Source organism: Gadus macrocephalus, chromosome 10 (genome assembly GCF_031168955.1).
Source record: "Gadus macrocephalus chromosome 10, ASM3116895v1".
NCBI lineage: Eukaryota > Metazoa > Chordata > Actinopteri > Gadiformes > Gadidae > Gadus > Gadus macrocephalus.
In genome coordinates this window covers 17,188,720-17,202,063 of record NC_082391.1, presented here as the reverse complement: position 1 = coordinate 17,202,063, position 13,344 = coordinate 17,188,720, and the positions used below count along the sequence as shown (strand labels likewise).

The 13,344-nt window shown below is 42.8% G+C and overlaps 2 protein-coding genes and 1 long non-coding RNA gene across 4 annotated transcripts in view; 1 reads left to right on the top strand and 2 right to left on the bottom strand.

Annotated features, from left to right (window-relative positions):
* Nucleotides 1-701: 701 nt before the first annotated feature.
* sash3 (SAM and SH3 domain containing 3) lies at nt 702-8,971 on the bottom strand. The gene is made up of 8 exons (XM_060062934.1): nt 8,746-8,971; nt 7,017-7,103; nt 5,202-5,330; nt 4,316-4,454; nt 3,488-3,645; nt 2,508-2,720; nt 2,127-2,271; nt 702-1,533 (listed from the first exon to the last, which is right to left on the bottom strand). Exons 1-8 carry the CDS (start codon nt 8,806-8,808, stop codon nt 1,304-1,306), a joined length of 1,164 nt encoding a protein of 387 aa, XP_059918917.1. The 5' UTR covers nt 8,809-8,971; the 3' UTR covers nt 702-1,303.
* On the top strand, nt 8,050-8,960 carry LOC132465974 (uncharacterized). Its single transcript, XR_009527717.1, has 2 exons — nt 8,050-8,261; nt 8,340-8,960. It is a non-coding gene; the product is annotated as an uncharacterized LOC132465974 (long non-coding RNA).
* A 2,022-nt stretch (nt 8,972-10,993) lies between the features above and the next one.
* xpnpep2 (X-prolyl aminopeptidase (aminopeptidase P) 2, membrane-bound) overlaps nt 10,994-13,344 on the bottom strand; it is a 9,398-nt gene continuing 7,047 nt past the window's right edge. For both annotated transcript variants that reach the window (XM_060062931.1, XM_060062932.1), the window contains exons 15-17: nt 13,016-13,092; nt 12,782-12,874; nt 10,994-11,852 (exon numbers count right to left, since the gene is read on the bottom strand). In XM_060062931.1, coding sequence (XP_059918914.1) covers nt 11,652-11,852; nt 12,782-12,874; nt 13,016-13,092 — 371 coding nt within the window. In that variant the 3' untranslated portion in view covers nt 10,994-11,651. The remainder of the gene's footprint in view (nt 11,853-12,781; nt 12,875-13,015; nt 13,093-13,344) is intronic.

The window sequence follows — 13,344 nt, the reverse complement described above, 5'->3', positions numbered from 1 at the left end:
GTTTGAAAGACTCCCTAATATATATATTTTCCATTGAGATGCATTTTCATGATCAATGTAAAACGGCACTAACACCAAATCGTTAAATTTACGTCAGTTTAATTTGGGATAAACCAAATTTGACGATGTATCCATGGACACTCTCGGTGTAGTTTATTGCTCTGAATGACTCCGAAGGCTCTGAGGCACCGAGAAGCAAGAATGTATATGATTGGTTATTCATGGATGATTTCATATCATGTCATTTCGTGTCATTAATGTTGAAATGAAGTGTAGGATGTTTTTAACGGGAAAAACGACTGAGGCTTTTAGATGAGACACATTGGCTCGATGTGTTTTGCAAATAATTTTAAACAACCAGAATGCGGCCGATAGTCGCTTCAGGTAAGTCAGCGTTTGCTCATCGTTTGTATCATTTCCATGATAACATTAGTCGGATCCGAACGATGTGATCAATCTATAACCCAAGCATCATGTATATCAATACTGTACTATGCCATTTATGGAATTCCTATTTATGTTGCCCTTGTTTAGTAGATAACACTGTGATTAATAAGTATTTAATTAAATTCCCTTCACTTGTTTTTACATGATTGACGTGTCTGGTAAATAAAAATTATTGTCTTATTAATTGTGTTTGTTGACTTTAGGTTATATATTTTTTTTTTCTGTGCAATCTGAGGTCATGTCACGACACAAGCAACCATTCAAAACTTTTATTTAAATTCTATGTACAACAAAGTCAAACTCTTAATATATACAAAGTGAATAGTAACAACCAACTGATTGGATTTCAGGCTCATTATAGCAAAAATAGTTATGAAACTTTGATGCTTACCATTTACACCGTGTCAAACGCAACTATCATTATTAAGCATTATTTCCATAAAGCATAATACTTGCATAACGTAATAATCAGTAACCGTTCATTTATCCTAACTCAGCCATTTTGATCCATGATAGATGAACAGCTATACTTAATGCAAAATGTGAACATGGTTAACGATTTGTAAAACAAAAAATCACATTGCTGCATGTAAAATGTGAACATGGTTAACGATTTGTAAAGCAAAAAACACAAATTTCTACATGTTTGTGTGTTGAACCCCAACTGTAGCCAACAGTATTGCTCTTCATATCAGGAAATCATTGTCTCTTCGACTTCTGTCCTCATTCCATTCTCCCAGCCGTTCCTCTCCCATTGTACAAGACATTTGCAGTGGTATCTTACCCCCTACTGGCGTCCTGGGGAACTGAGGGATCTAAAGCTGTTTGTAAGTGGTGCTCTTCCTCTAAAGTGTGTCTATTGCACCGTCAGGTCCTCTAGCTCCTGCTGGACCTCATCCAGCTTCTCTGTCTGCTCCTCCTGCTCAGTCTCCTCCTCTGTCTCCTCATGAAGAACCTTGGTCTCTGTCCTCGGCTCCTCGCGTAGGGTCGCCAGGTTCTCGGAACTCTCGAAACAGCCCGAGTCCCGGATTTGCTTGCTTTCGCTTTCGGCCGACGCCTCCTCCTCAGAGTCTGATTCTGCCTCAGCTGGAATGGAAGAGAGATGACGACTTCTATGAAACAGCACATCTCAACGATCCACCATGACACATCTGTTGAGACTCAATCAGTTTGGGAAAAAGTATATGTTGTAATTGATCCTCCTAAATCAATTTTTGTGACCCTCAGGAGTGTTGCTAATGCAGTAATGTTGTGTTCTAACAGCCCAGGGATAATACCCGGAATGGTAGTCAAATCACAGGTATCGCTACAGGCCTTCTGTTCAAATTGAACAACACATAAAGAGCATTCTGAGGTGCAGACAAGATCGCATATCAATGCCTTCCTGAGAAATGGCACAATAATGATTAGAACTGCAAAACACGAAGAGTGTACGATTCAAATGTATGAAATGTATCCGACTATCGAATGTTCTGGAGCAGAAAAAGGCTGAAAGGCTGATGACAAATACAGAAGGGTATCTAAAGGGTACATTCATGAAAATATATTCACAAACTCAAAAGAGGGACCTCTTCAAACGTGAATCTCTTGATGAGGAACAGGACTACCATGCCTATGATTGCTATTGTATATTCTCCATGTGTAGCGGGCCTGTGGGTAGGATCCGGATGTAAACGTACACTCTCTCAGGAGCTCAACCGCCTTCAGAATCTTGCTGCGCTTTTCGGGATCGGTGATGTTCAACTCGTTCAGGTGACATTCCTTCAAGCCCCCGAAATCATCGATGCCCTTGAAGCCATGCATGGACAACAGAGACCCCAGCTCCTGAAACAAACAGACAAAACTATTTTATTAAAATGATACATAACCATTGATGAACTCAGAACATAATGACGTTAACTGCCGATCACTAATTAGCAAACACATCTTAAACAGCCAACATCTTAAAAAGTGCATTGCTATGCTATGGCGAGGAGAGTGGAAGAGGCTATAGCATAGCCCTATCATCTGACAGGAGGAGCGACCGCAGTGAATCCTCTCCAGGGAGGGTGTAAACTTACACAGAGGCCGATCCTGTCAAGGACGTCCTCCAGCAGCTGGTGTTTGCCCCGGGCCTGGCTTGTCCTGCTCTGGGGTCTCTTCCTCCGGACCGGCGGGCTGTCCTCCGGCAGGATGTTGACGTAGATGAACTTAAAGGACCCCACCTTGGTGTTCAATTTCCCCGTCCAGATTCCCATGGGGGGCTTCTCGATGATCTGGATTATGTCACCTTTCTGTGAGGGAGAGGTTTGATTTAGTGAAGCTACAGCACTCTGGAGTCTTGGAGGATGGCAGACACACGGTTTGACCCCCTTTGAAGGTCAGTATAAGCTATGATAAGGTGTACAGTTATCACAAGCCAAACCAAGCCCTGTGGCTAACTCACCGACGTACTGTATGTATGGGCTATGTTTACGCTATACAACTTTGCTCATGACAACGCACGTTGGTGCCTTGGAGGACCTCTCATAAACCTGATAGGCTTAGCTCAGGAGGTAGAGCAGTTGTCTTGTAACCGAAAGGCTGCTAGTTCGATCCCCAGCTCCTCCTAGCTGCGTGTTGATGTGTCCCTGAGCAAGACACTTAACCCTAAACTGCTCCACTTAACCCTAAACTGCTCCTGACGAGCTGGCTGTCGCCTTGCATGGTTGACTCTGCCGTCGGTGTGTCAATGTGTGTATTACCTGATGTAAGTCGCTTTGGATAAAAGCAACATCTTAAAATGCTGTAAATGATCTCATACTAGCTATTTCAGACTCTGAAAATAGGGGCCAAGTGGCCCTATTGCCCCCCTAATCACCCTGGAATGACCAGACCTTTAATGGTTCTTCTTTGGCAGGTTTAGACTGCTCAACAGCCCAGTTAAGCAATTATGGTCCCCGTGGCATTTATTTTTTACCACGGGGACCATAATATGGTGCCTTCGAATCACCCCCAGAAAAAGACCACTGCTTTACACAGAGGCGGGGGGGGGGGGTTCTGCTACACAGGGGGGCCGTACTTGTAGTTTGAGCGACTCCATGTCATATGGGCTGGGGGTGAAGTCGGTGTGGACCAGGGCGCGACCACAGAAGGGTCCCAGGTAGGAGGCCCCTTGCTCTTCCAGTCTCATGCTGTCTCTCTGGCTGTAGCCACTGTCCAGGCTCTGTCTGTCACTGCCTGATAAACACAGACGTAAACAAACCCAACACTGTATTCAAATATTCCAGAAAACACTCAGATCAGATTTAGTTGCTTGCTTTCCTTGTTTTTTTACGTAATACATTGGAGTTTATATCGAGGAGGGTGGACAGTATAATGGCTACCACAATCTCCTCTCTGTCCCCCCGCACTAGACGTTCTACCCTGGGTGGTGGGTCTTTCAGCGCCATGGCCTCGAAACTCTGGAATTCCCTTCCTAAATCCCTCCGTGACTGTCCCTCCTTCCCTCTCTTTAAAGCTCACCTCAAGACCTTTCTGTCTCAAGAACACTTCTCCTCTTCCACCACTGCATAGACCCTCTGTATATATTATCTATTTTTATTTCTATTTGTGTTGTTCTACTACCTGTTTTTCCTCTATCTTTCTCAGTGTGGGCTCTCATGAATCTGTAAAGCGACCGTGAGTGTGAGAAAGGCACCATGTAAAATAAACATATTATTATTATTATGCGAGTTCAACTTGCATAATAATAATCTCTAGAGAGATATTGGTTTTGATCTCCAATCGCAGAGGTCTAGTAGTGGCATCCTCGAACTAAAGGCCCTCACAGCTAGCTTCTCCTTAAAGACATGTATCTGAGATGACTCTGAGTCACACTGGATCAAAGGGTCTGCTGACGCATGTTTACCTGCAGAGAGTTGTCTGGACGGAGGGCCGGACACCGTCTCTTCGGATCCCGAGGAACAGAGGGAAGTTCTGTTCCGAGGAGCACTCTGATCGGGAAGCCAGTCAGATGGAGATAGGGTGCTCTCCTCATAGCTCTCATTCTTGGAGGACGATGGAAAAGTTCTGGTAAGTTTAAAACTGGGACTGGAAACCTCATTGCACATAATTGTACTCCTAATTCTACCTCAAGTGCTATTTTCTTCTATTACTATCGACATTAAAATAAATCTCCAACTAAATTACTAAATTACTCTTGTGTCTTGCTTTTGGGTAGCCGACTGGGGTAATGTACTCGCTTAATCGTGGATAGTTTTAGATCTTCAAGTCATAACCAAGTTTGACCTTGAATTTAATTAGTAGTACAACTTTTGAACTTTTAACTAACTATTTGATTATGCCCTTTAACTTCCAGTAGTTCTGAATCAAAAAAATGACTTTGTGTGTACCATGTGATCACTAGGGGGCAGCATTGTACGTATTTTTGCGAAGGCAACGGCTGATATAGCTCTTGAGGAAGTAAAGGTCATTAAAGCTGCTGTATTACTTTTGTACGAACTTTTATCTCTGTGCTACCTCACATTTCAACTAAAATAACTTGTGTGGCTCATATGTATTAAACAGTTTCAAGCAATTTTCTAAAAATAGGTCTAATGTTTCATCATAGCTACACAACTGTACACAATGTTTATAAAAAAAAGATGTATCTCAAAAGTTTCTTTAAAGAATATGCATATAATATCTTTGCTATATATGCTCATATTGACAAATATGAGCTAAACTGTACGAGACAGAATGAAGACTATTTATTAGTTGAAGGAGGTCCTGGGAATGTCTTTGATAGGCCTCACCCCCTCCTCAGCCAGAGCCTTCTGGACCTGCTTGGATGTCTTGCGGGTCATAGTGCGGGAGATGACGTTTCGCCATGACTTTCCCTGCTTGCTGCCGCTCTTCACAGCTTCATCCACAGTGACATTCTCCTGAAATGCCATTGATGTTCTGGTTACTATTACACATTCGTATGTTTCATAAAATTGTCAAACTGTTTCAAATGTTGCAAATGATTGGCAGGATTCAATGACATTTAATCATGTAAGGTCTTATATCAATGTCGTTTTTGCTGACAATAACATTCATTGAATACAATTAAGTACTATAAAAATGATAACTCATTGACTTTTCCAAACAAATCAACCCTCAAATACTCTGTGTGACTGCACACAGACATACACCACTTCTATGCACACACATGCTTGAGCACACATCCGCATATACACACAGGCACGCACACACATGCACACAGGCACGCACCCACACACCCCCACCCACACACACACACACACACACACACACACACACACACACACACACACACACACACACACACACACACACACACACACACACACACACACACACACACACACACACACACACACACACACACACACACACACACACACACACACACACAACAGAAAATGTACGTGCATACGTATCTACGTAAATGCATACACAAATACACATACATGGCCGTCATCACCAGGGACATCAGGCTATAGAAACCAGGCAACATGGACTTGAGACCTGAGTGAAAGCTAACAGTGCTGCTGCCAGTTTTTATGAGGCAATAATCCCTGGCACTGCGAGAGCCTGTCTGCTAACCTGTGCTTCTGAGACACAGGTTCTCTGCCTGGTTGGCTTACGCAGGACATCCTGTCTGAGTGCAGAAGCATAATGGCTCGATGCAGTGCAACACCATCATCCTCAATCTCACTCTCTTTCTTTTGAATTGCATGTTTTGCCTGACTTCCTCCCGCGATATGTAAAGTATGACGAACACAATCCACACGATACAACGTTTGAGGAGGAGGATATTTTATCGAATTATACGCTTTTATAATCTTATAATCCACAATTTCAATCTCAATGAAATTGCGCTTTCATTTGCCTGTGGCTACAAGGCACTGTGACATTTCATTTAAATACATCTATGCTGGGGAAACATGCTGAGTTCCCAGTCGGAACCTATCGGGATCTAGGAACTGAGCAGCACAAGGGAACTGTATATATATGTAGTTTGGTGTGTTCCCTTTTCTTTTCTTTCTTTGTGTGTGAGAATGGTTGGGTGAATGGGCAAGTGACCAGGTGAGGGAGTGGGTAGGTGAGTGGGTGAGTTGGTGAAAGAGTGATGGGTCAGAGGGGTGAGGGGGCGAGTGTACATGTGATGGAGTGAGTGATTGGGTGTGTGAGTGAGTGAGTGAGTAGTTGAACAAGAGAGTGAGTGAGTGTATGTGCCAGAGTGAGTGGGTGAGTGTCTATGTAAGGGAGGGGGTGGGTGAGTGAGTAAGTGTCTATGTAAATGAGTGAGTGAGTGTCTATGTGAGTGAGTGAGTGAGTGAGTGGGTGGGTGAGTGAGTGAGTGAGTGAGTGAGTGAGTGAGTGAGTGAGTGAGTGAGTGAGTGAGTGAGTGAGTGAGTGAGTGAGTGAGTGAGTGAGTGAGTGTCTATGTGAATGAGTGAGTAGGTGTCTATGTGAGTGAGTGAGTGAGTGAGTGAGTGAGTGAGTGAGTGAGTGTCTATGTGAATGAGTGAGTAGGTGAGTGAGTGAGTGTCTATGTAAGGGAGCAAGTGTTCATGTGCGTGAATAAGTGAATTCCAACTCACAGGCTCATCCCAGTGAAGTTCTTCGGCCGCTACGGGAGACTTGGGCTTCATGAAATCCTTGAAGCTGCTGGACCTCTGAAGACTGATCTGGAAAGACATTGTAATTCATTGTAATTAGCTACAGTCACATGACAAAAAAAAACTCCATCTACAGTAATGTATTTTGTTTCATGATTTGATCTCAATCATCATCGTAAATTATTCATCTATGAACACACATTTTGATTTTGCATAATATGTTACTGTGAGGTACTAGTGTGTGAAATAGAAACTAGACTAGGATATGTCATTTCCTGAGCTGCTTATCAGTATCGGTAATCAGAAGATTATAATTTTCTTGGTTGCAGTTTGAATGTTGTTGGTAGAAGAGCCCAAGAGAGATGAATTATTACACAATAGTTAGATAAGAATCACCACACAAAGGGATTTTTTTAAGCTGGAAATTTGTTTTATTATCATCCAATTCTTCCAGTCTGAAGTAAGATTTACTTGATGAATCCCATGTGGAAAAGTACATCAAAAAGAGAAATACTTGTTCAAGTCGCCCTTATTGAGGAAGAGTAAAAATAAAATCAAAAATTTGATATTGTGTAACTTAGATTTTATTTTCTGTTATTGCCTAACGCCATCGCCTACTGGCATCATGTCCTGTAACACGAACGCCCTGGTGCGCTCCTAACATGTAGAGGTGACTCTATTGTTGTACTGGAAGATATAGATACATCCCTATGTGGCCCTGAGCTACTTTACAGTCTACAAGCATAACTCAATCGGTCCGCAAGTGTTTTGGTTGACACCACAGGAAACAGATGCAGCTTGAGCAACAGTCGACCACCAATCAGATCAGACATTAAGCATTAACCTTGGTAGTCAACCTTGGCTTTAGATGTGTGTGTGTGTGTGTGTGTGTGTGTGTGTGTGTGTGTGTGTGTGTGTGTGTGTGTGTGTGTGTGTGTGTGTGTGTGTGTGTGTGTTTGTTCCTGTGGAATCAACCCAGCTATATTTCATTGAATTGCATTTCACTTTTGTTGAGTTCTGCTTCCTATAAACACTTATCTCTAAACACGAACCCAGTGCTAAACAAATATGAGTATACCTCTATTCCTCATCACCAAATACACGTATGAATATGCATGAACCTCCTCCTGACATTTATGTTCTAGCTGCGCTGGTGAAGGCAAACCGTGTTACAGCATTGATCAGACCGCAAAACCAACCATGCAGAATCTGAAATGTGGATCTGGTGTGGGGTGTGTAGGAGTTGTGTGTAGGAGTTGTGTGTAGGAGTTGTGTGTAGGAGTTGTGTGTAGGAGTTGTGTGTAGGAGTTGTGTGTAGGAGTTGAGGTCACCACTAGCAAGAGGCAAGCCAAGCCATGAAAATGAAATGACTCAGGCTGCAAGAAACTTCTGCAACCTGAGTCATTAGAGGAACTTCAACGTGACCGTCCTCGACTTTGTGTCTTAATCTTCTTATGCCTGGAAAAAAAATACTTTGTTTTAAGCCTTTTTTTTTTTTTATATCGGTTTGCGTATTAAAAACTCACTCAAAATGTAAGATCTGCATTGGAGTAGACACTTAATGACACAAAGCACATTACACATCACCTCATTACTGCATAGTTTCAAGAAAACGAAATGGAGGACGAAAACTACAACAGCAGCAGTATCATCCTAAATATCAACAACAACAACCACAACAACAACAATGGCAGACTGGCATCTTGCTCACCTTCCTCTTTGAAACCTGTCCTGAGTCCTTCTCCGAGGCATTGGAAGTTTTCCTCCTCAGCATCTTCTTCAGTGGCTGGCAGTGTCAACACAAAAGAGCCCAAACTAAAGGATGGGGATGTGTGTATGTGTGACTCTCGTTTCAGGGCTTTCAGCGCTCTGATGGAAACAGAGGAAGGCTCGACTACCTTTCTGAGCAGCTCGCGACAGGAAAAAGTCAGAGAGCCTGAAAGGAAGTCACGTGGTGAGACAGGAACCAAAGCAGGGGCTGTAGTCATGCTCTGCATTCTGCATGGCTCGCTATTCGTCAGTATTGCACACAAGACTAGGATTTCACGTACACACTCACACTTAAGCAGTGAGCAAAGACTCTGAATCCATACACGATTACTATGCTGCTATTTATTATTCAATGTGCTTCATACTATGTAATGCTATGGTGAGATCCATCATTTAGAACAAATGACTAATGAACCTAATTGCTTAAAAGCCTCTTAAAACTTAATTTTGTTTTAACTGAATCCTCCACATATTATAGTGCAATGTGCACTCACAATCTATCTAATCTATTTTAACAGCCTACTTCTGCAAAGTTCATAGTCAGTATAGGGAAACATGAGTTACATCAGCAGCTAGGTGTCTGTACTTAGTTGTGTGGGGTCATTGAGTTTGTTCAACACGTTCTAGTGGTTAGGATGACTCAGGTTGTTTCTATAGTGTCTAGATCTATAGTGTTGAGGATCCATTTTCAATTTTTTTGCACTTGATCATTCCAATGCATAGTTCTTGACGTGTATGATGTTTGATCCACATTCATATAAGGTTTAACCTACAATGAACGTGCTCTCTCAGCCAAGAGAGTCCCAGCGTTTGCTTGCGGTTAGCCCATCTCTCAGATGAAACAGTACAGACAGGAAGGGGTTGGTGCTAGCTGGCTCTGTATCTATCTGAAGATACACATAATATTACCGGAGGACTCCAAGTGTGGTTGATATTTCTAGCATTGTAAAGCCCCTCACAGTTTCGCATGAAAGGAAACCGACTGCTGTAGACGTTAACAGCTTGTTGCCCTTTAGAGCAAATAACTGTTGCAACAATAAGAAGTATGGAAGTGAGAGATAAAAATGAACAATGTACAAGCTGAGCGGTGGGCTCTAGAAGGAGAGTCAGAGTAGTGGTTTTCTGCATAAAGATGCACGGCTTCAACAGAAGTCATGTGTGTGGCCTACAGGCTGCTAGTCACCTTGTACAGCTGTGGATATGTTAATGTTAAACTGGGTCACTGTGAGACTCAAGACTAGGACTTTTCAGAGACATCGATGAAGTCCCCTCAACCCAGACTGAGGAGCTGGCAGAGCAGCCAGCATGAGACACGGACATTGTCCCTGGCAGGAACATGAACACTATGAGTGGTGAGAGTAGAGAGGGGAAGTGAGGGGTTTCATTTTAAATAGAGGCTAATTTGAATAATTCTGTTAGGTGCAATAGCCACACAACAGGGAAGGAGGGTGCCCTATTTGTGCTTCCTGTCTTGTTCCGATCAAAGAGTGGCTTTGACTTCCTGCAATAACAAAAGCGAGAGCAGATAATAACTGACATTCTGTTGACGATCCAACAGTTTCATTTGATGCGGGAGTGTTAGAGTTTCACCTGCGACACATGTAAACCAATGTTCATGAGTTGAAGTCAAACGTCGCTCCACAAACCTCAAACGTGTGCTGCTTAGAGCATCTAACTGATATCTTGTTGACACCAGTCCATTGTTCCTCTTTCATGGAACCTGCTTTAATCAACTATATGTGACTATTTCTTTTCGAAACACAGCTGCATGTGTTTCATCTGAAGTACCTCTCAACTGTCTTTGTACAGGGAAAAATGTATCAACTAACTTGCGACGGGCCCTGAACGTCTCCTAACCCTATTGAGCAGAGTTGTAGTCCCCACTTACACCTTCATGCAGCTTTGACAGGGGGGGTTGCCAGGCAACCATTCTTTCATACGTAATGGCTCTTCAGATGTGGGGACTTATCTGAGGTTGAGTAAATTGGAATTGTAACGCAAAGGTTTCGCCTTACAAACACACACACACACCAAAGCACACATGCAGACTTAAACGCCCACACAATCACGCACGCACACACACACACACACAAACACACTCGCACACTCTCACATTTACACACACACGCACGCATGATCCTGAAATAAACGTTGTATCATTGTTTGGTTTAAAGCATTATGAGACAATAATATTTAAAGAGCCTTCATTTATTAGTAATAGAATATCCATTTCCAAAAGACCCCTTTGAGAGGGTATACATTTATAATTTAAACATGCAAGACATTTCACAACGATCATATTCATAGAAAAACTAAAAACAATTACTTTACAACTATTGTACTCAATAACCGACACACACACACACACACACACACACACACACACACACACACACACACACACACACACACACACACACAAACACACACACACACACACACACACACACACACACACACACACACACACACACACACACACACACAAGATTGATTCTAAAAGTAAAAGAACACCAGTGCCTCTCTCTAAGCGGCTCACTGAAAGAGGAACCTACTCGAGCAAAACATCTTTATCACTTCAGAAATCTCTCCGAATCTACCCTGAGCAACAGCGTCATCTCTGGTAAAAACACAAAACACACCTTGCTCTAAAATTGCATCACCTGCACTACCGACAATAAGCTTTTTTTTCTGGAGTTTCCCCAATTCGGTGGAACTCTTTAGAAGTCTCCGATATAGACCACACAAAGATTGAGTTAAGAGACTGAGGGATAGGACAGTAGTGTAGAAGTCATGGCGGTGTCGAGAGAGAGAGGGAGAGAGAGAGAGGGACGGTGGCGGTGTTCCTCAGAGGACGTGCTGGAGTAGAGCCACGCTGAGAGCGGCCACGCTGAGCGTCAAGGACGAAAGGGCTCTGGAGGAACCGGCCGTCTGGAAGGCCTCTGTGTTCTGAAGCATCCACTCCTTCTCCCTCTGCAGCCCCTGCCGGTCCAGCTCTGGGCCCATGTGCACCCGGATGGTGTTGTAGTAGCGGTTCAGCCATCGTATCTAGGGCAACGGGAAAACCGGAACGCATGGGGGATATTTCTGTGTATCTTCAGCAGATGCACGCAAGCAGCCAAGCCATAAACATATATTGGTTTTGCTAAAATACCTTAATTTTTTTTTATGATCAAGCTGTCAATCATAATATCGCATCTATAGAGGGAAATAAATTGCTATTTTTTGTGCGTGTGTTCTGCTCCCACGTCCAATCACACACACCGCCCACACACCGCCGAATGAACACAGATAACACAGGGTTTATTTACTCTTTTTTAGCTGTAGGTTGAAGAGCAGCCTCATAGGAAAGTCAGCGATGGGGGAATTCATAAAGAAACACGTGTCTTCCAGGAAAATGAAAGAGATTTCAGATGTGGTGTGTCCCAAATGGGTTTTAAACAGGTGAAAAGATAAAAATAAAATAAAAAAAATTAAAATTGTCGCCCTTGTGTGTGTGGGAGGCAGGACGTGTAACAAACAGTACGAAGAGAACGGAAACAATGCAGGCAAGAAGAGAAAAGTACGAAGCAGCTACACACTGGTTTAGCTCCAGTTGCATGCTAGAATGGTCATAAACATGTCAGCCATACGCCTACTCGCTTGTTGGGAATTCTCTGGCTCTCTGATTCTCCAGACTTTACACTAGCGGCCTGGCCGGGTAAAATCCAGAGGGGCGGATTTTGACATTTGCGTTCACACCAACAGCTCCAGCGGGTATTATCTGGAGTATGTCCTACTTACGGCGCATGTTTGAAAGGCCTACAAACATCTCAATTTTTTTTACTATATTTTGACTATATATTGACTGTAAGTTGACTGACTATATATACTTTATATAATAAACATATATCCTGCAAAAACAACAATAACAACCTGGAAAATAGGACAATTATATGCACAATCTGTTTATGAAAAGAAATAGCAACATAGAGTACCTGTTCCTCACTGAGGAGGGTGGTATCAATCAGTTTCCGGTCGTACGGTACCAGGGAGACAGTGTCAAAGGTCAAGTAGGTCTGGTCGTTGTACTACAGGGTACAAAGACACAATTAAGACTGAATAACATTTCCTTATGAAGTTAGTGTCAAATCTCGTTTTGGGTCGACTCTACTGACAAATGAATTCCTGTGGTTCATTTAGATCAAGTATATGTATTCCTGTATCAGTACCTTTGTGCGGGCGGGTACAGTCACGGCAATGTCTTCAATCCTGATGCCGAAGTCGTCGTCCTTGTAATATCCAGGTTCTAAGAGAACAACACTCAGTATTTATTACTATTTAAAATGTGGTCATTGAGAAGAAGCTTTCACCCAAAGCAGATTGCAGTGAATATCGATACATTGAGCAGGCAGGCTGCCACCAGTTGAAATTCAGGACCTTTTGGCTGCACTATCACCCCCACTCAATCAAATTTATGATAATCAAAAACTGTTAAATGACTCTCACAGTGAGCGAGTGGATGCATGTGTTTTCTAAAGTCACAGTGTCGGCCAGTTTG